Below are 24,668 nucleotides of genomic sequence, written 5' to 3'. Positions count from 1 at the left end.
CTGGAAGCCTTGGCAATTCTTCACCGCAGCGATCCCAACCCGGTGAACCTCACCACTGTGCCCGTAACGAGCCCAGCTCGGGGTAACCCGTGACAGGAACCTGCAGCTGCTGCAACCTGCTCCATGGTGGGCTCTGGCTACCTGAACTCCCCTCTGTCTCTTAACGGCCCCCTCCCGGCCCGGCCCGGCCCGGCCCGGCCCCTCCCCCACTGGCCTCAGTGGTTCCCGCCCGGGAGGCTCCTGCCCCGTCCCGCGGGGCCCCTTTGTGCGCTGACATCCCCATCCGGGTCTCACAGATCCCTGATCCAGACTCGCTCCTCATAGACCTCTGACGGGCCCTTTCTAATCCCGCTGCGCGGATTGTCCCCTTCCGGCCCCCGGCCGTTCCCCACGTTGCGCGGATTGGCCCTGTCGGGTACCGTACCGCCCCCTGCGCAGCGCGGATTCCGCTTACCTCCCCCCAAACTCTGCACCTCACGGATTGGCACCGCCCACCGTGGCGTGTCCCTCGGTGGCCACCGTAGCGCAGCCTATACGTGGCAGTGGGTCTGTCCTGGCCTATGAGCGGCGGCCCCGTGCCCCGGAAGGGGCGGGCTGTGAGCAGGAAGAGTCCCCCTTCTGCCGCGCCGCTCGGTCCCCCTTGGCTCCGCCATGTCGCCGGTGAGGGCGGTGCTGGCGCTGCTGGCCGCGCTCTCAGCCCCGGCTGCCGGCTACTTCGTGAGCATCGACGCGCACGCGGAGGAGTGTTTCCTGGAGCGGGTCCCGTCTGGCACCAAGATGGGGCTCATCTTCGAGGTGGCCGAGGGGGGCTTCCTGGACATCGACGTGGAGGTGAGGCGGGGGAGGGCGGGCAGGCCGGGGGCGGGTAAAGAGAGGGGGGGAACCGGGGGTCTCGGCCCCGTGAGGAGAGAGGGGACGAGAGCGGGACGTGGGGAGCGGATCTGCAGGGAGAGCTGGGGCTGTGGACTGACCTTGGCGGGGGGAGTGGGGGGGGGTAGGCCGAGGCAGGCCATGCCATGGAGGGGGTGATCCGTGCTGTAGGTGAGAGCGATGGGCTCTCATCATGGCTGGCGGCCAGGGGCGGCGTTTTTGGCCATTGCCTTGAGCTTGTGGGGCTGTTGGTTTCTAAAGTGTAAGAGGGGCTAGCCATGGCTGGGGGTGGGGGGGCGGCGCAGCTGTTCAGGTGGGATGAGGGTTCAGCTTCTGGTATTGGCTCACTCCAGGGCGCATGGAATGTCTTGAGCAGAGCCCAGCCTAGCTTCCCATCTGCCCGTGCTGAAGAGAGGATGATAAACTAATGCCTTGATGAGGCAAAGTGAAGCTTTTTGGCATCAGGGAGCAGAGCTGTATCAGGCTCTATCTTATCAAGGGTAAAAGCAGGATCCTTTAAGGGCCAGGGCAGTGTATGGATGTGCCCTATTGTGGTGTGAGGGGATTCTGAGTGTAACCATTGGGTGGGGGTAGGCGGGTGAGAGCAAGGATGTGAAGCTACTGACAGCCCGGGGTGGGGGGGAATGGAAGAGAGTTTGCACCCTGAGCAGTTAGTAGCCTAATGGCTAGTAATGGGGAGAGCTCAGAGCTATGAAGGTAGGGAGAGTGATGATGGGAGTTGCCCTGGTGGAGATAAATCCGAAGACAGATATGTATTAATCACAATTGGCTGGAATGTTCATATAGCTCTCTCTTTGGTCACTGGCATTTCTTTATATGCCAGGCTTACCTGCCAAATTTCTACTTGGCAGAAGCACTATCGCACTCACGCTAGGTCATGGTCTCTGCTGCTGGTAACTTGAGATGTCCAAATTCCCCCAGAAGAGGCTAAATTACATCTGCAGATCAAGTTGCCCAAGGCCAACTGCTCTCTATTGTCAATATAACTGCAGAAAGCACCTGGAAAAGGCACTACTATGTCTAGTAACTGCACTTTCAAAACCACCCTCTTAAAACCTTCCTTCCTTTCTCTATCCCACATCCTCTTTTGAAAGCTTTCAAAATAAGCAGGGGATGTGGTAGGGGATGTTTCTTACAGAATAGTGCTGATTAGTTTGGGGGGCCCACAGCAGTTTCCTAGTTTTGATGCATGAATTTGGACTTAACTTAGTTGGATTTGACTGACATGTTATGAATCGTGGGCTGTTAATTTTTTTAACACCTTCCCCCTCTTGCCCTCCCCCCAAAGAAATCCAGGTCAGTAGGAGAATAATGTACACACTTCATCTCAAAGAATCCCAAAGACACTTCAGTCTACAAATGGAATCTCTTAACCAACCACAGATGCAGTCAGCTTTGAAGTAGAACATGGCAAATATTAGGCTTATCTTGAGCGCTTTCTCAAGAGGATGTGAGATATAATAAAGAAGGACAATACTGAGGGTGATTTTGTGAGTGGAATGACTAGATGTAGCAATACCTCTTCTTGGTGCTTTTTGCAGTTATGCAGTGACATTATACAATAGATAGGAGAGGTATTGAGGAAAAGTATTAAATGCAGTTTAAACTCACGATATCTAGGGCAGCAGAATGTAATGAAACAAGGCCAAGACGCAAGTTTCAACACTCTACTTTTGGCAAACAAGAGCCTTAACATCTTAATGACCACAAGTTGTCAGTACACTGGTTCAGTTATATCCTAAAAATGGCACCTACAGCAGCACAGAATCGTATACTTAAACAATAGTGATTTGTCAAAACAAGTAAGTTAGTTTCTCATTTACTTTCCTGACAGAAATGGAGGTTAGGGTTCTGTGTTTAGCATCCAAAAGTAAACATAAGATAATGTTCATCTTGACCGTTGAAAGATAATGCAAGTCTTGGCAGTTAAAAAGCCATTTGCATCACGTTACAGAGGTGTTTTCTGAAAGGTTCTAATGCAGATAGAAAAATGTCATACTGCTTTTTGGTTGTGGGACGTAAGAGATTATATAGATTCTGTTGGTATTGCATATCAATTGTAGGAGTGCTGTGTCCAGATAGAATATCATGAGTTTAGTTTAAATTTGCTTTTTCTAAATGCATGATTTCAAGACACACACACAGAGTAGTGAAATTTCTTTTTTTGCCCCCAGATTACAGGGCCTGATAATAAAGGGATTTATAAAGGAGACCGAGAGTCCAGTGGAAAATACACATTTGCTGCTCATATGGATGGAACTTACAAGTTTTGCTTTAGCAACAGAATGTCCACCATGACTCCTAAGATAGTGATGTTCACTATTGATATTGGAGAAGCTCCAAAAGGGCAAGACATGGAGACAGAAGGTGAGAAGAACTTCTGGAAGGAAAATGGTTCTGATTTGTGACCTTGAAACACTAAACTTAGAAGCTTTTCTCTGCACACATCCTTCCGAAGTACTGTACAAGAAATCTCAGAATTCTTATCTCATTTAGTCACTTTAGTTTGTCATTTTCTTGAGCAGCTACAACTGGGTCTAAATATTTTTAGACACTACTATACAACATAATGCAAAATGACTGGGAATCGTTCTGCTGCCTGCAGGAACTAATGCTTTCATTCTTTAGTCTTTTCCTAAGTTTCACACTTCCAGTTGAGGTGCTCAGCGCTGTGTAGATTACTACATGCATTAATTGAATTCTTTGATAAGTGTGCTAATATGTAATTTTCTCCTAGCCATGTAAATTACTGGTTTATCTGCAGCTTTTTGTCCTGTACTCTGTTCATCTCTTACACTTTTCCCTAGGTGGTGGAGATACCTGGGATGGTATGTGTACTGCTTTTTGAAAGCTCATTAGCATCTTGTCTTTTGCATATGTTTATTTACTAACATCTAACTTGTGCTTTTCCTCTTCTCTAACATCTGTTTGTTAGCATGAGAATGTCTTTTTAATAAACTACACAAAATGAAGGTCTGATCTTGATAGATGCTGGGCACCTGCAGCTTCTATTGTGAGGTCTGGGTGCTTAGCATCTCTCAGGATCAGGCCCTTAAACTGTTAATGAAGATTTGTCTTCAGGGGGTTATTTATGGCTAGCAGGAGACATAATCAGGAGTTTTTGTTAAATAGAATTCAATTTAAAATACTGAACACCTAGTAACTTTAGATATTTCATGGTTGTTGTTTTGCTTTCTGGTATTAAAGTGGGCATGGGGAATTGAGAGCATTTTGGAGGGGAATGAACCATATTATATTCCTTGTAATATAATCTTACAGCTAATGCATAACCTGTAAGTGAAAAATTACAACAGATGTCATTTACTGTAGAATTCAATTAAGGTTTTGGGAAACAGACTGAATCATAAAATTTAGAAAATCATGCTACAGTACAGTAATTAGCAAGAAGACAGTATTACCTTTTGTCTTCTATTATAGCAGATATGTAACCCATGTGTGAAGTGAGTGCTTGACGTTTTCTTGAAATATTTAACAATTTTCTAACTGAGTTCTTATTCATAAGAGATAGTTAAAAGATTCTCTCAAGTCTGTGAATAGCACACCTATCATGCAGAATACTGACACAAGTCTAGTTTCTTCAGCTTAAGGCAGATGTTTGCCTGTAAGCAAGTATCTTTTCAGCATGTTTAAACAATCCATACAGTAGTGATCTTTGTTCTTACTAATAAGCTACCCATATTGCAGTAGCCAGCTGGCCATGAGAATGGGTGGTGTATCTTGATATCTGTAAGGTAAGGTCAGTATTGCTCAGGCAACTATAAAGGGTTTTTTTGGTGACAGAATTCATAACTCATGAGTTATTTCCTCCTTCCTAAAAAAAGTGTGGCTTTTGAACAGCCTTCTTCTTTCTCTTATTGCTGAAAGAAAAAGGTCCTTCATGTAGCATTTAAGGCTGCATCTAAAATATCTGCCATTTACAAGCAAAGGTAATAGTATGGTGGCTCCCAAGTATTGTCCTTAAATGTCCCATGAATTGTCCTGAACTTGTAGATAATTCCTGCAAGATATCTGAACTGTTAGTAGCAGAGGTCAACGTTTGGGGGAGTGACTTGAAGTTCTTGGTGCTAGAGAATTCTGATAAGTACACTTTATTAATCTAAATGTTACAGAGTTGCACATTGCTCTCAGCACTGAAGGCAGTAAACTGTATCCTACTGTCATCTGACATCCAAACTAAATACTAGCTGTCTTGCTCCCAGCATCTGGTGAGCCACCTCAAGCCATTGTTCTATGATAATCATCTGGTGGTGTTTTCCTCTTCCATTATCAGGCCACTGTCATGTCATGCCAGTACTTGGAAGGAAAGGTGTCTTCCTTCAGAACTTGTTTTATCCCATATGTCAACTACAAAGGAAGGTCACAAGAGGAGTAGCCAAACACATCTCTTCAGAAACTTATCTTGTTTAGCCAACATCACAAGTTTAAACTAAATTCTCAGTTGCTGTGCTGTTGGCAAATTAGCATTAAAGCTCTGTACTATTTAAGAGAATGTGTTTGAAGGACGTATAGTGAAGGTAATCCTAGCAGGACAGGCATTAGCACAATATTGTACTGATTTGATATGATCAGATAAATTTTGCACCCTGCTTCTCTGGAAAAGTGTGTGTGTATATATATGTTGAATGTCACTGATCTGTGTTGACTATAAAATTGGTCAGCCCTGCCCTGGCCTCCAAGTTAGATACCATGGAGAAGGAGGCCTACCCAAATGTAAAATAAAATTGTAAAGGAAGAAACCTGTGAACCTGACTCTGAGATTCTTAGAAATATTGTTCCCATCATTGTCAATATCAGATTTACTTATCGAACAATCTTTTCCGACAAGGTTGAAAAGTTTTCAGCTGTATAGACTACATTTTACAAAACTAACCATAGTATGGAATTAAATATAACTATTCATCCACTTTCAGGAGAAGCTGTTTTTGATATGTCAGTAATACAGCCTTTCTGACATCTTTTAAAATTATTCTGCAGCTCATCAGAACAAGCTAGAAGAGATGATTAATGAGTTAGCAGTGGCCATGACAGCTGTAAAGCATGAACAGGAGTACATGGAAGTTCGTGAGAGAATACACAGAGCAAGTATGTGGCTTTCTTTGACTTGCATGCTGTTTTTTTCTTAAATGTTGGATATTTTGAGCTTTAGGGAAAGTATCTAGAAACTACATTTGGTTATTTGAGAATTTTAAAACTCTCAAGTTCTGCTAGCATGATAGGATCTCAATGTCATATCACTTCATTTCTTTCTTTAAACCTGGTTGTCCCTAGTGTAACTAAAAAATTCTGTTATGCAAAATGTATATCTGCTTTGCCAGTGTAAAATTTGAAAGATAAAGCAGGAACTATTTGTAATTAGTAAATGGTATGTTCATGAATGTCTCAAGGTCAGTGATACATTTTCTGGTGGTAGATGGATGCATTATTTCATTCATAAAATAAGTCTGGCTTGCTTTGCTGTAATTGAGCCTAATTCACCTTGTCTTCCTTATGCAGAGATAGGCCTTTGGACATTAGTGGAACTATTGCTGCTCATGTGAGGAAGGTGAACAGGGTCTAAGACGCAATCCCCACTACTTAAATAGAATTGGCAGATAGAATAAATACAGTACAAATAAAGGGAAAATCTGTTTTCCTGTGAAACACATAACTGTACGTTAGAACTTTCTGTATAGGAACTTAATTTTTAAAAAGATTCAATACATATAATTTTCCACTACTTTAGGGCTGAATTTATAAATGTACATTAACATCAATGTCTCCTTATCCTCATGGATTCAAAATTACCTTGATAGTTTTTCATAAAGAGAAACATAATCAAAGGCTTGGGGAAAATGAGGCAGATTCCTGAGGGGACATCCATCAAACAAAATCCAATTATTAAATTCTTCCATTGCTGCATTTCATTACACTGGTTCTAGCAGTTGTGGTCCGTGTTCATAATTTCACATCCAGGAAGAATGTGTCTTCATGCTTTCTTCAAGCAATAATGATTACTGCAAAAGAATTGACCTAACGTTTTGTGAACTAGATATCCATATCCAGTTTCTGTCTTCCTAACAGTGTCTATTATGCTGTTTTTTTTTTTTTAAAGGATATAGAAGATATGATGGTATAACATTAGGCTCTAGGAGAGAGTGTTTTAAATGCAGTGGCAAACTAGTTGTCACATGACTCAAACAGTTTGCTGCTGTTACTACCAGCATTATTCTAGAATTTTACCTGAGAGTAACAGCTCATTCTTGACATGCCAGTGAACTCTTTAAATGTTTACAGTACAAATGCTTTGCAGTATGTGTAAACTAACCAGTTTTAGTGGTAGTTGGCTGTATTTTTGTTTTATCAATATTGGAAATGGTACTGACTCTGTAGAACAGTGGATTGATAGACTTGATATTGTGAAGTTAGGAAATGCAATTGTTGCACTAAAGGGGAAAAAAGCAGGGGAGTAAATCTGGAGTAAGGTACCAGGTGCGGCCATCAAACTTAGTCTGGGTTAGTAAGCATTCTCATGGAGATGGGATAGGGCATTGAAAGGTGCTGCAACTCATGACTGAGATTGAAAGAGCTTCTGGTGTCTGAAATAATTCCAGTAGGAAAATTGCCCCTTGGATTGGAAAAATGGACATGTAACTGGCAAATTCTGCTTGGACCTTTAGATCTTATAACCCTTTTGTAGCTGTAATTTTAGAGTGATGTGTCCTGTCTGTCAGCTTTATTGACCTTTTAGAGAGTAACACAGTCATCCTAGACCACTTGGCTGTGACTGCAGAGTACGCCAGCATTCTAAGGGTTGTATGGATGAATGTACAGATGTGTATAGTGCTTGCCGTCATAACCATATAGACCTTATTTAATACCTTACGCCATACTTATTTAAATATTTTAGTAATCATATACTTCTGTTTTTTCTCCAACAGTTAATGACAACACAAACAGCAGAGTGGTCCTCTGGTCATTCTTTGAAGCACTTGTACTAGTTGCCATGACACTGGGACAAATCTACTACCTGAAGAGATTTTTTGAAGTCCGAAGAGTTGTTTAAGAACTTTTCCTCATGATCCCAAACACTCACTTTACTATCTACCAAACATCTTGGTCACAAAACAATATCATTTAGTTTCTAAACCCTAATTTCTGAACTATAAAACTTATTTGCTTAAGTTCCTAGTTAAAATGAAATGTTTTTATATATCTTCTGTAGCAAAAGCTGTGTTAAAATATCTTGTCACTTAATTGGCATAATTTTTTCACTTGAAATCTGCCTAGTCTTTATGCTAAGCGAGGTCTAAACAGACTGCAAATGCTATAATTCAAACGTAGTAATAAGCAACGTTACTGTCTTTTTCTAATTTTTTTCTGTTTTCATAATTAATTGCAATTCTGTTTAGGGAAACAGTGAAAGGTCCTAAAGTGACTATTTGCATTCTTCACATCTTTAATCCTGCAGTAGACATTATGGAATGAAAATAATCCCCTCTTCACTTTCATGTACTGCCCAGAAGGGCAAATGAAGCAGAACTTCATTCTAATATGACTGATAATGAATAGAAGACAGCTGGCATTTCCATTGTAGTATGCATACTTGGTCACAAAAAAAATCCACCGTAATGATCTTAATTACATTGATTTGTTCCCTACATTCTTTTTAATTAAACATTGATATTAAAATACATGCTTTCCTTTTATTACCAGACAATTATGTGGCTTCAGTTTCACAGGTTTATAACTATCAAAGCCAGTTGTGTGCAGTGTCTTGGCAAACAGTAGTTATTAACCTCATAGTGCTTGCAGGTCTGAAGCTCATACTGTTGGCACTATTGCAGAATGCACCAGTGTTCAGGAAATCTGGATTTCTGATGCCAAAGGGTTAATGGTTCTTGGGGTTTATTGCAATGCTATGCAGCCCTTATTTTAAGTGGTATTTTCTGCCATTATCTGGTCCTAATTAGCATAATGCTAGGTACTGGTGTGTTTTTTCTTTATTTCAGGCACATGTGGATTTCATTTTTTGTATAAACAATTACTTTATTTTCTTGGTATCTGATGCTGGGTTTAAAAAATTTAAAGACTCGTTTATGGTGTGGGTGCTGATCCAGGATTATGTTGTGACTGATGTATATTAGTTGTAATCTTTTTCTTTTTTTTTCTTTTTTTTTTTTTTTGGAATGGGATGGGGTCTTTTCAAGAGGGGGGGGGGGAAGGTCTACAAGTAACACACAACCGTTTTGTACAATTAATTTAAAATTTGTTACAGGTTTTCATGTTCCAAGTAAACTTTTTCAACCTTGGGCAAACACTTGCAGCAGTTCTTCAAAAAGGGTGGCTGTTACACCTTAATGCAACTGTTGTGTGCCAATATTTTTGTGTGAAACACTTCAAAATTGAATTCTAAGATGTACATTTAAAATTGCTTGTGAATCTAAATATGACCCAGGTTCAATAAATAAATTCTTAAAAAAATGGTTTTGTCTTTTGACCGTTAACTAGGACATTCTCTACCTTTTCATGTTTGAGATTTTGCTTTTTAAAATATTTTTAGAAAAAGAGTGCAAAGAAAAATACACCTTAGTTGGAATATCCTACTCTGTTTATGGGGTAAAAGAAATTTTGGACAATACTAAATATACAGCTTTTACTAATAACGTGCAGCCACACTTGTATTTGAATTTTATTAGTTTTCTTATCAACCTGTGGAAAGTTTTTGAACTAAATATACAGTCAAATGAGTACAAACTATTTGGCCTGATTTTTGCAGGGAAAGCTAGTTGGGCACTAGTTGCTTTAGCATTAAGTCCAAAACAGTTTGATTAGAGTTGGGTATTTGAGGGCATGTAAAGAAAATGTTTAAAATGGGATGTTTAGCAAAGAGTAGATGCTTGATGGAAAATGCTTATTTTATTTTTGTAGGGAGGCTTTTTTATGTTTAAAACAGCAGGATAATAGTTGCATTTCACTAATACCCTATAGTGTTCATGCAAAACTAAATAAAAACAACTGTAAAAATTGAGACATCTGACTCAGCAGAAGAGGAGATAGGGAATCTTTTTCTTATTTCAAGCTGGTACAGGTGAAAGCACCTGGACTGCTTGTGAAAGAGTATCCACATAGGTTTCAGAGTAGCAGCCGTGTTAGTCTGTATTCGCAAAAAGAAAAGGAGTACTTGTGGCACCTTAGAGACTAACCAATTTATTTGAGCATAAGCTTTCGTGAGCTACAGCTCACTTCGCTGGATGTATCCACATAGGAGCCTGAAGAACTTCATGGGCTTTCCAAGCACCAGTACAACTATCTGCTGTCCATCTTCTAGCTGCTGTGCAATTATGTTGCTGACTAGTGCTTTCTGATTCAGGTCTAATCTACCCACCAAAGTGACAAGCACATTTCTGTATCATCATCAAGATCTGGATTTTACCATGCATATCCAGGTAGTATCCACATAACTAGTGCTGCTGCTTTCCTAGCACATCTACAATCTGTCCTTGGTTGAGCCGCCATTAAGTATAATGGGCTCTTAGTTCACCATAAACATAAATTTCTAGTGCATTTTATAAAATGCCTGGTCTGTAAGCTCCTAGACTATTATGTGGAATATTCAAAGCTGATCCCTTTAAAATGTAATCTTACTGTGTGTTCAGTAACACCTCAAATTTTATGCCTTTGAGCTAGATGCCATAAGTTGTCCATTGAATATATTGCTTCCTTGATACCTTCAATATTATAAAGTTTTTATATAGGAAAAATTAAGGCTTTAGGGTACCTTAATACTGTATCTATATGGACTGACCTCAATCTTGTTAATCAGAGGTACAGCTGGCTGAAGCTAGCCAGCATATCCACTGTTACCTGGTTAAGTGTGAAGGGCATTTGTATACCAATTACTATGTATTTCAGTTTGGAACTTCAAGATTTCACAGAAGCTACTGAAGAGCAGTTATTCACCAAATGTTGACCTCTTCCCATAGTGACTTGTGTTGTGAAAGGTACATTTCTATGGTCTCTACTTATCTAATGGAAGGAGAGAAGAAAAAAAAAAAATCTCAGGCCTAATAAAGCAAAGTCAGTGGCAGAGAAACTCACCAGTATCCCACCGCTCATACCCATCATGCCTTCAGGCTTGCCTATTAAGATGTAAACAGATGTGCTTTGGTACATGATAAGCAAGAACTTCCTAAATGCATAGGACCTGATTCTTGTCTTTTATAAGTTTTACACAGACATGTTCCTTCCTTAGTGCGGCTGCAAGGAAGGTCAGAACTGGATCCGTATCTCTTAGCTAGAGGAAATACTTACCTGCCTGTCAGTTTGAGGTTATGGGGTGGAAAGTTCAGCACGTTCGTCTGTGGCAATCTTGAGTGATGTAAAAATGCTCAAATAACTTGGTTAGTCTCTAAGGTGCCACCAGTCCACCTTTTCTTTTTGCGAATGCAGACTCACACGGCTGCTACTCTGTAGAAGGAACTGGTGATGGTTGAAAGGTCTGGAAGCTAGAAATCACCTCTGAAGCGCTAACTCAGAACGTGCTCAAACATTTACCCTGGGGAGTGTGGAATAAAAGCCTCGAGAGAGTGTAGAAGGACGTGGCTTAGCCCAGAAGCAGCCGCGGAGCAGTTCCTCACGCTACTGTTCGCCTCAGCAGCGCGGGACCGGCACCCTGCTGCAAAGCGGAACGCATCTGCGCCCGGCCGCTGTTTTCCCACGGACTCATTGACGACGGGACCCAGCCGGGCCGGGGCCAGCCTGAGCGGGCGGGCAGCGGCACAAGGGAGCCTGTTCAAGATGGAGGGGGTGACCGAGGGGCGGTGGGAGTGTCTGCCCGTCACGCTCAGCCCGGGCGTCCTGCGGACCCTGCGGGAGCTGGGCTTCCCCCACATGACCCCCGTGCAGGTAGGGGGCGGGAGCCGCCCCGCTTGCTGGGCCGTGGCGGGTGGCTCTGCGGTGCGGACCGTGCTCAGTCCAGGGGACCCCCCTGCCCTTCCCCCGAGCCGGTGCTCGCCGCCATCCCCTTTCATACGGCGTGGGGGAGAGCTCGGCCGTCTGTCCCCCGGAAGATACCACGGGGGTGGCACCCCGTGGTATCCCTCAAGGCGGGCTGCGCCCCTCCCCTCTTAATACGGGGGGGAGGGGGCTGTGAGCGACCCCCTCAGGGCTCCACTGGGCAGTTGTACCTGCTGGGCCCTTTAATAGGAGGGAGGCTCTGCCCCCCTCCCCCCGCGTGCAGCGGAGGCTCCTGTGAGTATTTTTATGCTGCTTGTCTGCCCCTCCGGCCAATGCAAAAGGGGGGAGCCCATCATAAAGCGTCCATGGGGTGACCTGTGGGCGCTGCCTTTTTTTTTTTTTTTTTTTTAATGTGAAGGGGGAGGGCCCCTTCGGTGCAGTTTGTCTCTGTGTATAGTGCATAGGGGATGGCAAGCCCCAAAGGAAGATGCTCCGTTATGTAATGAGTAGCGCCTGAGAAGGCAATAGGTGCTAGTGTGTGCTGCTCTAGTGATCTGATGGAAAGGACAAGTTGGTTCAAGTCCTCTGCTTTAGATGAGGGGCTGGTGCTTAGAATAGAGTCAGAACTCCTGGGTTTTCTATTCCCAGGTCAGTCACCGCTCAAACCCGCCCTCCCCAGGTCTCTCTATTCCTGCCCCCTCACCCCAAACCCCTCCAAACACACTTCTCCAATTATTGCCACCGTGTCAAGCTTCCCATCTGTTATCCCCACCCTGCCAGGTTCTCCTTCCTAGCCACCCTGGGGCCCTCTCAAGACCCCCATTTTTCTTGGGGCAGGTCCCTATCTCTGTTTCCCCCTGCACTTCCTGTGTGACCTAGAACAATCACTTAACCTCTCTGGGATTCATTTTCCCATCTGTAAAATGGGGTTGATGACACTTACGTGCTTTTGTAAAGCACTTTTAGATTTTTGGGTGAATTGAGTTACATAAGAGTTGTTTAAACCAGTGAGGATGTAATTGTGCCATATTTCTGTCTCCTTTAGTCTGCAACCATACCTTTGTTTATGAACAATAAAGATGTTGCTGCAGAAGCGGTGAGTATTTGTGAATTGAATTCTCTGTTTATTTTTTCTTACAAGTATTTGCACTTGTGAAAAAACTAACTTTGCTTCAATTTTCACAGGTAACAGGCAGTGGCAAAACATTAGCTTTTGTAATTCCCATATTAGAAATTCTCCTCAGACGGGAAGAGAAGTTAAAGAAAATGCAGGTAAGACTGAATTGAGGGATTCTGAATATATAAATAAATATATAGCTGTAACTTAAGATTGAAGACTTATAGGACTACTTAAGAGTCAAGTTACACATGTGATTAAAGGTTTGCAGGATCAGCCCCTCATTACATTCATAACCAGGAATAAATTGAAAACACTTTTTTTTAAAGTTCTGTGCTGCTTTTTATAGATTTGTTTAAATGCGTTCCTGAATAGCTTGTGAAATTGATTAGTAATAATTTGTACTTTGTATATTGCTTTTTGTTTACCAAGAACAAAAGATGTCTGTAAACTGTCAGAGAACAAGATATCTCAGGGACTATGACCTTTTAGTTTTTTATTGTACTGTCTCTTGACTTCTGAACAAATTTGAATTCACTTCACTGCTACTTGTCACTAAAGATCTTTGTATTGCCTTAAAAAAAAATGTTGTGCACCCAATTAAAAAAAAGGGGGGGGCATTTCAAAGGGATTTTGTGTTACTGTAATGTGTGGCCAGCTGTGTAATGCATCCCATTTTGACATGTTTCAGGACATGACAATTGAATTGGATCACTTGTTTATTTCTCAGCACTTTAACAAAAATGGTGTTTGCCCATGGAAACTTTAGCATCGTAATTTCATAGTCACAGCAAATAGTAAATGTCTTTTGGGGCATTTGTCTATTTCTGTCTTTCCTTTTGTTCTAATGAGCAGGTTGGAGCCATAGTCATCACACCCACAAGAGAGTTAGCTGTTCAGATTGATGAAGTGCTATTACATTTCACAAAACACTTTCCCCAATTTAGGTAGGTATGCTTAGGTTTGTAATGAAAACAGACTTTTCTTTGGCTTTTGTTTGCAAATTTGTGAGTGACATGTTTCTTGTTTCAGCCAGATTCTTTTGATCGGTGGTAGGAATCCAATAGAAGATATTGAAAAATTCAAAGAACATGGGTGAGTTGACTGATAATGTGTTTCTATTGGTGCCTCTCAGAGCAGAAATGAAGCATAATCCCTGCCCCAAGGAGTTTACAAATTAGGGTGCCAATCCTGCACATATTTAAGGATGTATTTAACCCATTGCCTTCTATAAATCAAGTTATTTATGTGCTTGTGTTTGCGGGATCTGTCTTCTGAATTAGACACGGATAATGAGGGACTAACAAAACAGTAGGAAGGGATCAAATGTGAAATCTGTGTTACTGACCAAGGGCTTGTTGACCTGAATTTTATGGGTTAGTTGTTCTGGCTCGCCACTGATCACATCCGACGAGAAGATTTATAGGTTCTTGTCCAATTCAGACTACAGGGTACGAGAACTCACAGAGTTCTATATCGGGAGAGGACTCTCGAGGTGGTTGACAAAACCACTTACACTGAGGACAGTACCAAATTGATAAAAGCTTTATTGAGATTAACAAAAGAATAATAAATGCTATGATTCTTCTGACTGCAAAACAGTAAAAGAATGCCAGAACTCCTGGTGGTAACATTCCTATTATAAGTACCTTAACTTAACATACCTTGAGGCCTCGGTAACAGGAGGTGAAGGACCAGCTTACTCCTGGCATGCCCGATAACAGGATGGTTCTGGTTTCCCCAATAGTTAGGAATGTTGAGCACTACACAAGTTGAGCTGATAGCATGATAGTAGATAGGAGAACAAAGAAAAGAAAGCTAAAGTTCCCTATAATATCTTTACAAGGTATTTTATAGGATCCTGACACTATGTAATTCAGATCCAACCTACTATGCCCAAATCTTATTTCCATACCCTAAGAAATTTATGGGTACTCTTAGCCTATAGGTTAGTGGATTATGACACTTACTCTCTCCATATTATCTCACTCCAAAAACTGCCATCCTAGGCTCTCTTGGCAACTGACAAGTCTGTGGTATACCCTGTGGTTACCAACCGGTTGCAGATGCCAGATAAACCTGTTCAATGTTGTGTGTAGTTCCTCCCTTTGGTTCCCCACAATTCAGGGACCATTCCTATCTGTGCCACAGGTTGCCAGCTTTTATGCTGACTTACTCTTAACTGATTATACTTTTACCTATTTAGCGGATCTTACTGGATACAGGCTGGTAGGCTTTTGCATTTCAGCAAAACTTATTCTATGTATAATTATTAGGAAACACATATTGTATGCCTCAACACATCCTAATTTCATAGGAATTAATACTGATAAAATATAAGAAACATATATAAAATGGATTAATTCATAAAGAAAAACATACTATTTGATACGGATGGCTGAATGAGTAGGATATAATAGCTAGAAAAGTAATCCTATGGGCTACAGCTAGTGCATAGCATAAATTAAAGTGTTGGTGTTTTGTTTTGTTTTTTTAACTAAAGAGATATTTTAATTGGCTTACTTAGTGTAAAATGTCACAGCAGGGGTAAGTGCCAAAGAGGATCTTAAATAAATGGCCTTGTGGTTCAGCTTGGGAAGGGTGGGGTTGAAAAAAGGATGTAAAAAATTAATGGATCTTTTAAAAAATACTCTGCATTCACTTAATTGTGAGAGACCAATCTGTGGCCTTGTAACATAGGCTCCTGGATCCTGTGCTTTGTTCCTGTCTACAAACTACTCTGAGACCCTTCTGCTGGTCCAACACCTTGTGCAGTTTATTTACAAATGGATTCCTACCACCTTCATAACATATACAGCTCCTATAACAAGCAAGGGAGAGCAATCTCTCTCTCCCCCCTTACTGCCTGCTTTTCCCCTTTCCACTTCCTTCCTGGCTAATGGCTTAATTAGCCTTTCTGCGCTGCCCCACCAACAAATTAGGCACAGCTCTGCTTAGTCAGCTCCATTCTGCCTTGCTTGATTGGAGCTGCTGTGAACAGTGCTGACTCAGCCTTCCTTGCTTGGCACTCTGTCAGAGGCCTGAACTGGGAATACCAGAATATTGTCTAAGTAATTTGATACGTAATTTTCATAAACTGCTTTCTGTGGTGATACGTATATGGAAATTCTGAAATAAAGTGGCATAGACTTGGTGGTCTTGTTTGCATGCCAGTACACTTTTCAGTTTACAGCTATTTTATAGCTATGTAAGCTCTAGGATCAATATAAGTAGCTGCGGAGCTGTTGTATGCACAAGTTATTTATCTTTAGGGTTTTGTTCTTTTACCCTTCAGCATAATATCTGAGCACATTATATGTTAATAAGACAGACAATAGCAAAGTCTTTAGTGGACTGAGCTCTCTTCCATTGTCAGAAGTGCACAGGTCAGTCCCCACTTGAAGATTCCAGACTGTGTTTTGAGTGGAGGTTTGTGGTATGATAAGATTCTGGGGTGGTGTTGACATCCAAGTACAATTAAAATATAACCTAAGCTGTATACTCCCTGTCACCGATAGTGGGAACATCATTATAGCCACACCAGGCCGTCTAGAGGATTTGTTCAGAAGAAAAGCAGATGGGCTGGATTTAGCAAGTTGTGTGAAATCACTTGATGTGCTGGTATTGGATGAAGCAGACAGACTTCTAGATATGGGATTCGAAGCAAGGTATTTTTTAAATATAATTCTAGTAGTACTTGCCATTCCTATAATGCTATCCATCTAGGGCTCTCAAAGCATTTTAGAACCATTAATGTGCTCAAGATGTTTATTATTCCTGTGCTACCGATGAAGAACTGAGTCACAGAAAGGTTACATGACTTGTACAAGGTCACACAGTGAGACTAAAATTTAGGAGTCCCAGGTCCCAATTTTTCTATCCAGGTGTTTGTGATACCCATCAAGATAGTATATGAGAACCTCACAAACCATGAATGTGTCCTTACAATACTCCTTTCAAGTAGGGAAGTATTATCCCTGTTTTTACAGATGGGTAGCCGAGGCACAAATAAATTAATGTCCTTGTCTATGTTAAGGGAATTTGCAAGGCCTAAGTGACTTGTCGCACTGGGAATTAAACCTGTTTCTCCTGAGTCTCAGTCAAGTGATTTAACCACAAGATCCTTCTGATTTTGACCACTGCACAATGCCTCCTTTTTTAACATTATGATGGGTGGGGAAATGCATGTGAAGCTTATTTATACCCTTCTGCTATTAATGGCACCATTGCACTAAACAATTTGGTATTTCAAATATGACATGAAAATTGATCATACACTAATGTAAACTGAAGAGGAAGAAATACCAAACTATAGTATGTATCAAGGATCCACTCTTTTCTGATCTTGTCTTCTTTTTGAGCTTCCTTGTACGTTTTTATCATTCTCTGCAGAGCTTGGAGGAAAAAGAGAAGAGCCAAGGGAAGGGGGCAACATAACAAGGCTAATGATCAAAAACATAGTTATTCATAGGCCTAGTATGTTCAAGTAAATATCATCTGACCGCCTATTTAAAACCTCAGGTGCAAACACACATGAAGTATAATCAGTCAAGCAAACACATGATTGTTAGTGCAACAGCCGGTGTTGTGCACAGCACCCTTTTGTAAAAATCATTCTGTTTTAAAAACTGATTATAAAACTTCCTCTTGATGGAACTCTGGAGCTATTTTCTTTTTAAATTGTGTTTACTTGCAGTTTAAATACCATTCTGGACTTTTTGCCCAAGCAGAGACGAACAGGTCTGTTCTCAGCAACTCAGACTCAAGAAGTAGAGAACCTGGTGAGAGCAGGTCTCCGAAATCCTGTCCGCATCTCAGTGAAAGAGAAGGGAGTGGCAGCGAGTAGCACTCAGAAAACACCCACACGGCTTGAAAATTACTATATGGTGAGGCTCCCTGCTCCCCACGTTTGTTGTTTCTCTTTTAAACATAATGATGAACTCAGAATGTTGCACTCCGGTGCACTGCAGTTTGACAGTCATGTTGCCTTCAGAAACAATGCAACAGTGAGTATTCTAAGACTGCAGCAAAAACAGCTAGCAACATTATTGCAGTAAACAAAAATTGAAATAGGAGCTGCCCTCAGAAGGATTCATGCTGATATATCAACTACTAAAGCAAGCCTAAGGCCTTTCAAATTCCTCTGAAGCAGTATTGTCAAGTAGCTTGAGTTGGAGACACTAAGTCAGAATTGCTGGCCTTAATTCCTTGCTCTGTCATTGATTCACTTTCTATAACCTTGGGGAACTTGCTCAATTTTTCTGTGCCTCATTTTTCCCTGTCTCTGAAATGGGGATAATATGTAACACTCCCCAATCCTTGAGGTCATTCTGTATTTATTCACTGAGGAAATAATTTCAACCAAGATTTGTAATTAGGTCAATAGTTCAGCTTCAGAAACCTCCAATAATAGGTAACTTTAAAACTGAATTCCAGCTTAATGTTTATTTCTTTTTAATTAAGTAAGCACCAATATACATAAAGGACCATGTTCCCACACTGATGTATGTGGAATACGTTTCAGCAAGCATTAACTTGTGTAAAATGCCTCCTCTATTAGTGCACGAATCAATCGCAAAGGCTCTGTACTGAGGTGAATTGAAGAAACAAGCAAATCAGCTCATCTTGAACCCACTGTTTTATTTTCCATATGTTTTTGATGTTGTGTAGATATGCAAAGCGGATGAAAAATTTAATCAGTTGGTGCATTTTCTTCGACGACACAAGCAGGAAAAACATCTAGTCTTTTTCAGGTAATTAATTTGGGGTTCTTTGTGAAAACAGTGCAACAATTATTTGTGTGCTCAGTGCTGCATGAGACATATGCTAAAGGTGATCTACTAGGGAGCATATTAACCACTTTCTGTGTAGACTACAATGCACAAAAAAGGAGGGCAGATCATTGCTTCACATTAAAATTGTCTTATACTTTGTCATAATCAAAGAACTGCTCAGGACATATGAACTTTCTGTGTTTATTTCTTAACCACAATAAGGTATTATCATAGACAGCTGTACATTAGTCATTAAAATAATGCTCATACTTTTAGTAATAAAAATAGCCAATTGGTATAGCACCTTTCAGAAGGATCCTCGAGCCCTTTCCACCTGTAAGGCTAGATCTTACATTCCCAAAATTAATTCAGAGTGATTTTGTGTGTGCAAGGAATTCAGAATCAGATCTTTAAATTGACAGGTAAATTATAGTAGGTAAAGCAATTTCTGTACTTACAAAATGGGATGGAATATAGCTGGTGTTTAACATCAACACAGTTTGATAGTTAAAAACAGGAAGTTATGAAAAATATTGTCTGACACTTCAGGGGGTATTTAGTGAGACAGAATGTAATTGTAACCTTTTTTAGAATTTGGCCAGGGTACTGAGAACCAGTGTTCCTACTCAAGTGAAAAACAGCCTGGGATATTTGGAGACCAGAAGTGGCAGGACCTCAATTTTAGGTCTCATATGAAAGGCCTGTGCTGTCACAAAACAAATTAAGCTGGTTATAAAGACATCTTTATATCTTGGAGGAGTTTATAGAACTGTTAGTGCTTTAAGGGACCCATAGGAAGCCATTTAGTCTAACATCCTGCATTGCTTTTCTTCAGACTCACAATATCTCTCTCCTCAAGAATATATCAAGTAGAAATAGTTGAGTCTAGAAAATGTATTGTAAAAGCTCTTCAGCTACATTCCCATTTTTCATAGTAACAAATTTTCCTAGCAAGAGACTGGATGGCTCAGAGTGCTAGTAATGGGGATGTCATTTGCTTTCAGCTTAGCTGTTCAAATCCAGCACAAGTTGTTAATGACTGAAACTCATCATCTGATGGCAGTCCTATGTGAAATGGGTTGACCATCTCAATCCAGTTCCCTATGGATAGCTGTGTCACTCATACCACAATCATGATTAGTAACTTCAGCAGTGTGGAGGAAGTTTGCACTGTCCTGTCATGTTGTACCTGTTCTGTGGCTAAGCAGAGCACTCCAAGACTGCAGGGCTTTTGAGGCAGGATCTTTCACCAGCACTAAATCCACATGCAATTGTAACATTAAAAATACAACTTACAAACAAAAGTTGATGCCGACTTTTTGTGGTTTTCATTGTCTCCTCAGTACCTGTGCCTGTGTGGAATATTATGGGAAAGCTCTGGAATCCTTAGTTAAAAATGTGAAAATAATGTGCATTCATGGGAAAATGAAACATAAACGTAACAAGATTTTTACCGAGTTTCGGAAACTCCCAAGGTAGGAGTGTTTGAATAGACTACTCCAGCGAAAGGTGTAAATGCTAAGAAATGTAAAACTTCATCTTCAGCATGGGGAAGTACACACCACATGGGAATAGAAATGTGGCTTTCGTGTTGAGCAGGCTGCCAGCCAGGCTACTGAAGCAGCTGGGATAATGTGGATGATATAAATCACACTCACTTTTACGTGTGTATAGGTGTACCGAATGAGGAAAAAATTCAGATTAATTGGTAAAACAATAACACAAACTGTTCTCGGGTAACTCCCATTTGAAAGAGAAGGATGGTGAAAATTCCCCTCTGTCTGATAAAAGGAGTTGAAACCCATGATACCCATTTATTAGTATATGAACAAAAAGAATGTGGGTTTATCGCCAACAAAATGCTTTTTCATTTCCATTAAAGTTATCTGCTTTTGTCAGTTTTGCAATATGTGCAGTCATTAGGGCCCAACAATATTTGTCTCTCATTGGAAAAAGGCTGGAATTCTTGCCCTGTGATGTTCTTTTTATTGCCATCCAAGCATTAGGACTTCAGTTTTAGCTTCCTATGTGAAACAGAATCATTTCCCCAGTCTCCTATTGATAGTTTAAAAACTGCAGTTAGATCATTTGATCTTTAATATGTTTATAGTATTTAGAAGCAGGGGAAATAATTTAAATATGAAACTTGTAAAGGGAAGAGTTGATTATTCAGTTTCAATTAGTGGTATGTAGGAAAGAATACAAAATACATTCCTTCTCCTAAATACTTAGTGGAATTTTCATTCAATGTGAATTTTAGTTCGTCTGTAATATGTCCTCTAATTCTGGGATAGTCATATTTTTAAAAAACTTAAGACCAAATATTCTGCCTTGACATGCACCCCCACAGCCTCCAATTGGGATGCATGATTTATAAATCAGGGCAGAAGTTGGGAGCTGTTGGCTGGCGCTTCTCAAATGACTCTTTAATCAGAAATTTGCATTTTTTTCCAACTTTCTAGTGGCATTTTAGTTTGCACTGATGTGATGGCCCGTGGCATAGACATTCCAGAAGTAAACTGGGTTTTACAATACGATCCACCTAGCAGTGCAAGGTACAACTTCAATTCTTCATAAGAACTTTAATCCCACTTCTGTTCCTGTAAATGTACTATTTAAGTGCAGAGTGAGCTCAGTACTGTACAAAACACAGTGGAAGACCTACTCCCTGCCCAAGATTTAGTTTGAATGGATAGACAAAACAATGTAGTTGTCCCACATGCCCAAAGGAAGATTGGAGTACTGCAGTTTTTGTTAAAACTGACATTTGAACAGCACTTACGGATGTATAATCGCACTTATAGGTTAGGTGGGTTAACATTAATAAAATGATAGTGGACATTTACATGAGTATGGAAGAGAGTTCCTAGCATAAGGGGTGGCAGGAGAGAATACCAAAGAGGCAATAAGGTGGGAGACATTCAGGGAATGAAAGAAGTAAATCAGCAGAGATGTAGGTAGGGGCAGAGCTGTTCAGGAAGTGCTGTAATGAGGGTTAAAAATAAAGCTAATTAAAGTAACTATTTCCTTATCTGACAGCTACCAGTGTCATCATTTTACCATAACACACACACACAAATATTTGACAAATCTCCTTTTAACATGAACATTTAAATTCTTATCTTCCGAATAAAAGGATTATATGTTGCTTGCACTGAATTCAGGTAACGCCTGTTGTTGGTAGTTACTCACCTACATCAAGAGTACAGTAGCCCTAGATCTTCCCTTCCATAAACCTGCCATTCCACTCATTGTCTTGTATTACTTTAAAAGCAATTAAACATCTCATCCTGTTAAAACAACTTTCTGTTGTGTTTTTAGCGCCTTTGTGCATCGCTGTGGTCGAACAGCTCGAATTGGCCATTTAGGCAGTGCGCTTGTGTTTTTGCTTCCCATGGAAGAATCTTACGTTAATTTTCTCTCAATAAACCAAAAAGTGAGTTGGCTTTTATTTCCTAACAGCAGAAATGAATTAAAACGAAAACTAATTCATCAGACCTAAAACCAGTTTTTTGAAATCAGACTTCATAAATTTTAAAACATGTATATGAGTTGTTTTAACCTAGCCGAGTAACAAAAAACAGATGTGAGAGCTCTTTATTAATTAAACTAATTCATCTCCCTGTTAAAGCAGGATTGTTCCCTGCATTGTGTAATTATCTATTTAATCTATAATAGAAAAAGTGTATACCTTTGTAGTGACATCCTTCTCATTTTGGGGCTGAAAGTAAAACAATGGTCTTAATTCCACCAGATTAGCAGTGGAGATTGGTGAGATCTAGTAATTGGAGTTGAGTGAGGATTCATGCATTCTGTTCCCTATTCTCTCACAATTCAATGTGTGAACTTGGTTAGGCCCCTTAACTTTGCCTCGCTTTCTTCATCAGTAAAAAACATGAGGCAGGTAAATATCCTCCATGTGTTGAGGCTTAATTGATGTTGAATTATGTGTTTGAAGTTCCAATGCTTATTTTAAGCCATTACATTTACCTCTTTATGTTTTTTTCTTTTTTTGGTTTAGTGCCCCATGCAGGAAATGAAACCACTGAAAAATGTGGTAGATGTTCTTCCAAAACTGAAGTCTCTGGCTCTGGCTGACAGAGCCATGTTTGAGAAAGGGATGAAAGCATTTGTATCTTGTGTGCAGGCCTATGCCAAACATGAGTGCAATCTTATCTTCCGAATAAAAGGTAATTCCCAGCAGCAGCTGCTATTTTTACTTTACTTCAAAGACTATATTCAGTTTGGCAAAAGTTACAATGTTGTTGCACAAGCATTACAGGCTCATCCACTTGCCAAGTTCCCATACACATAGTTACCTTCGGTTAAGTTAAATATTGATACCATTTTGAAGATGTAAAATGCTACATAATCATGAATTACTGACTCCTGAAGTTCTGTTGAGGGAAGGTGTAATCCTATTTCATAGTGGGGTAAACTGAAGCACAGAGGTTGTGATTTTGTCAAAGCCACAGAGGGGAGCCAGAGTCAAAGTTGCAGATAAGAGCCCAGCCCATGCCATTTTGACAAAGTAAGAAAGCAAATCTTAGAGAGACATAGACCACTGCTTACAATGCGCAGAGATCCTTGTCTGACTTAATGAAAACAGTAAAAGATGCATTACTTCTTGGTGACAGATTTTTCTAAAGACATCTAACAGTGGGCTGACTTTGCAGAAAAATGCATTACTTTAAGGACTGTTTATATGATGAGCGTGGTGACTGAATAACTTAGCTCTGGGTCTGTGAGGTAAAGCTGGGCAAGGAATGATTTTTCTGTCTCATGAAAGTTTGAGATTTTGAATCTTTTTCCTGTCCTGAAATCGGATGAAAAGTTTGTCTTGAAAATTTTTGCAAACCGGTAAGATGAATTTTTTTGATTGGGTCAATCAAAGTTTAGAAACGTTTAGTTTTTACCCTTATTTTACTTTTTTAAAAAAAAATTTTTAGAATTACTTGTTAAACATTGCAGTGGGACATTCTGACAACTTCAAAACTTGTTCCCTACAATTATTTTGAATTGGGAGATTTGTGGAAACTGGCCCTATCTTGTAAATAATTTACATTTGGACAAATTGACATTTTTTGATTAAAAAAAATATTTTGTTGGACAATTTCCCACTGATAGGCACAGACTTCCAGAAACCGCTAAATAAAGAAGCAATTGTGTATCAGGATGCAAGCAGTATGTCAGGGAAGGAAGGGGTTTTACATACATAAACTCTGTCTGCGTTTAACCCTATGCAAATATTAAGATATGTACCCCCTTCTTCACAACCCAACATAACTTAGCCCCCAACCCAGCAAAGTACTTAAACATGAGTAGTCCCATTGAAATCAGTGGAACTACTCATGTATTTAAGTACTTTGGTGGATTAGGTCTATTACTTTGTCACATGCTAATATCCTAATCATTATTTTAACAGATCTGGACTTTGCTAGTTTTGCTCGAGGTTTTGCCCTGCTAAGGATGCCAAAGATGCCTGAACTAAAAGGAAAGTGTTTTTCAGACTTTGTTCCTGTCAGTATTGATACAGACTCCATTCCATTCAAAGATAAAAATAGAGAAAAACAAAGGCAAAAACTGTTAGAGCAACAAAGAAAGGAAAGACAAGAAAATGAAGGAAAAAGAAAATTCATAAGGAATAAAGCCTGGTCAAAGCAGAAAGCCAAAAAGGAGAAGAAGAAGAAAATTACAACGAAACGGAGAAGAGACGAGGTAAATTAAGTTCCTCAAACTCACATGTGACTACTTCAGTATAGTCACAGCCAGGTTAGAATGTAACATTCCCAAAAAGCAAGGGGGTATAAGGACTTCAGTCTGGCAGAAAGTTAGAGAACTGTCTGTCCGCACTGCCTGCCTGCTACCCCCGAAGACAGAACTTGATGAATTCAAAAGCAAGTTCCATTCATTCCTCCTCTGCCAGTGAC

At 40.4% G+C, this 24,668-nt stretch overlaps 2 protein-coding genes across 5 annotated transcripts in view; both read left to right on the top strand.

The window, feature by feature from the left end:
* The first annotated feature begins 575 nt into the window (after window positions 1-575).
* TMED2 (transmembrane p24 trafficking protein 2) lies at window positions 576-8,582 on the top strand. 2 transcript variants are annotated; one of them, XM_073313181.1, is made up of 5 exons: window positions 576-831; window positions 3,066-3,258; window positions 3,699-3,719; window positions 5,887-5,994; window positions 7,830-8,582. In XM_073313181.1, exons 1-5 carry the CDS (start codon window positions 652-654, stop codon window positions 7,952-7,954), a joined length of 627 nt encoding a protein of 208 aa, XP_073169282.1. In that variant the 5' UTR covers window positions 576-651; the 3' UTR covers window positions 7,955-8,582. The 2 variants fall into 2 exon arrangements, with proteins under 2 accessions (XP_073169282.1, XP_073169283.1); XM_073313182.1 differs by lacking the exon at window positions 3,699-3,719 and having other exon boundaries at window positions 583-831.
* Window positions 8,583-11,638: 3,056 nt separating this feature from the next.
* Window positions 11,639-24,668, top strand: part of DDX55 (DEAD-box helicase 55) — a 17,146-nt gene continuing 4,116 nt past the window's right edge. Inside the window, exons 1-13 of one of the 3 annotated variants that reach the window (XM_073313396.1) lie at window positions 11,639-11,796; window positions 12,893-12,943; window positions 13,033-13,119; window positions 13,820-13,911; window positions 13,997-14,059; window positions 16,483-16,632; window positions 17,661-17,850; window positions 18,635-18,717; window positions 20,082-20,213; window positions 21,201-21,293; window positions 22,060-22,174; window positions 22,760-22,928; window positions 24,164-24,456. In XM_073313396.1, the coding sequence (XP_073169497.1) occupies window positions 11,689-11,796; window positions 12,893-12,943; window positions 13,033-13,119; window positions 13,820-13,911; window positions 13,997-14,059; window positions 16,483-16,632; window positions 17,661-17,850; window positions 18,635-18,717; window positions 20,082-20,213; window positions 21,201-21,293; window positions 22,060-22,174; window positions 22,760-22,928; window positions 24,164-24,456 (1,626 nt within the window). In that variant the 5' untranslated portion in view covers window positions 11,639-11,688. Of the gene's footprint in view, window positions 11,797-11,982; window positions 12,142-12,892; window positions 12,944-13,032; window positions 13,120-13,819; window positions 13,912-13,996; window positions 14,060-16,482; window positions 16,633-17,660; window positions 17,851-18,634; window positions 18,718-20,081; window positions 20,214-21,200; window positions 21,294-22,059; window positions 22,175-22,759; window positions 22,929-24,163; window positions 24,457-24,668 lie in introns of those variants that run through there. The other 2 variants (XM_073313397.1, XM_073313398.1) reach the window with 2 other exon arrangements.

Source organism: Lepidochelys kempii, chromosome 15, assembly GCF_965140265.1.
Source record: "Lepidochelys kempii isolate rLepKem1 chromosome 15, rLepKem1.hap2, whole genome shotgun sequence".
Classification (NCBI taxonomy): domain Eukaryota; kingdom Metazoa; phylum Chordata; order Testudines; family Cheloniidae; genus Lepidochelys; species Lepidochelys kempii.
This window is presented reverse-complemented; position numbering and strand designations above follow the sequence as displayed.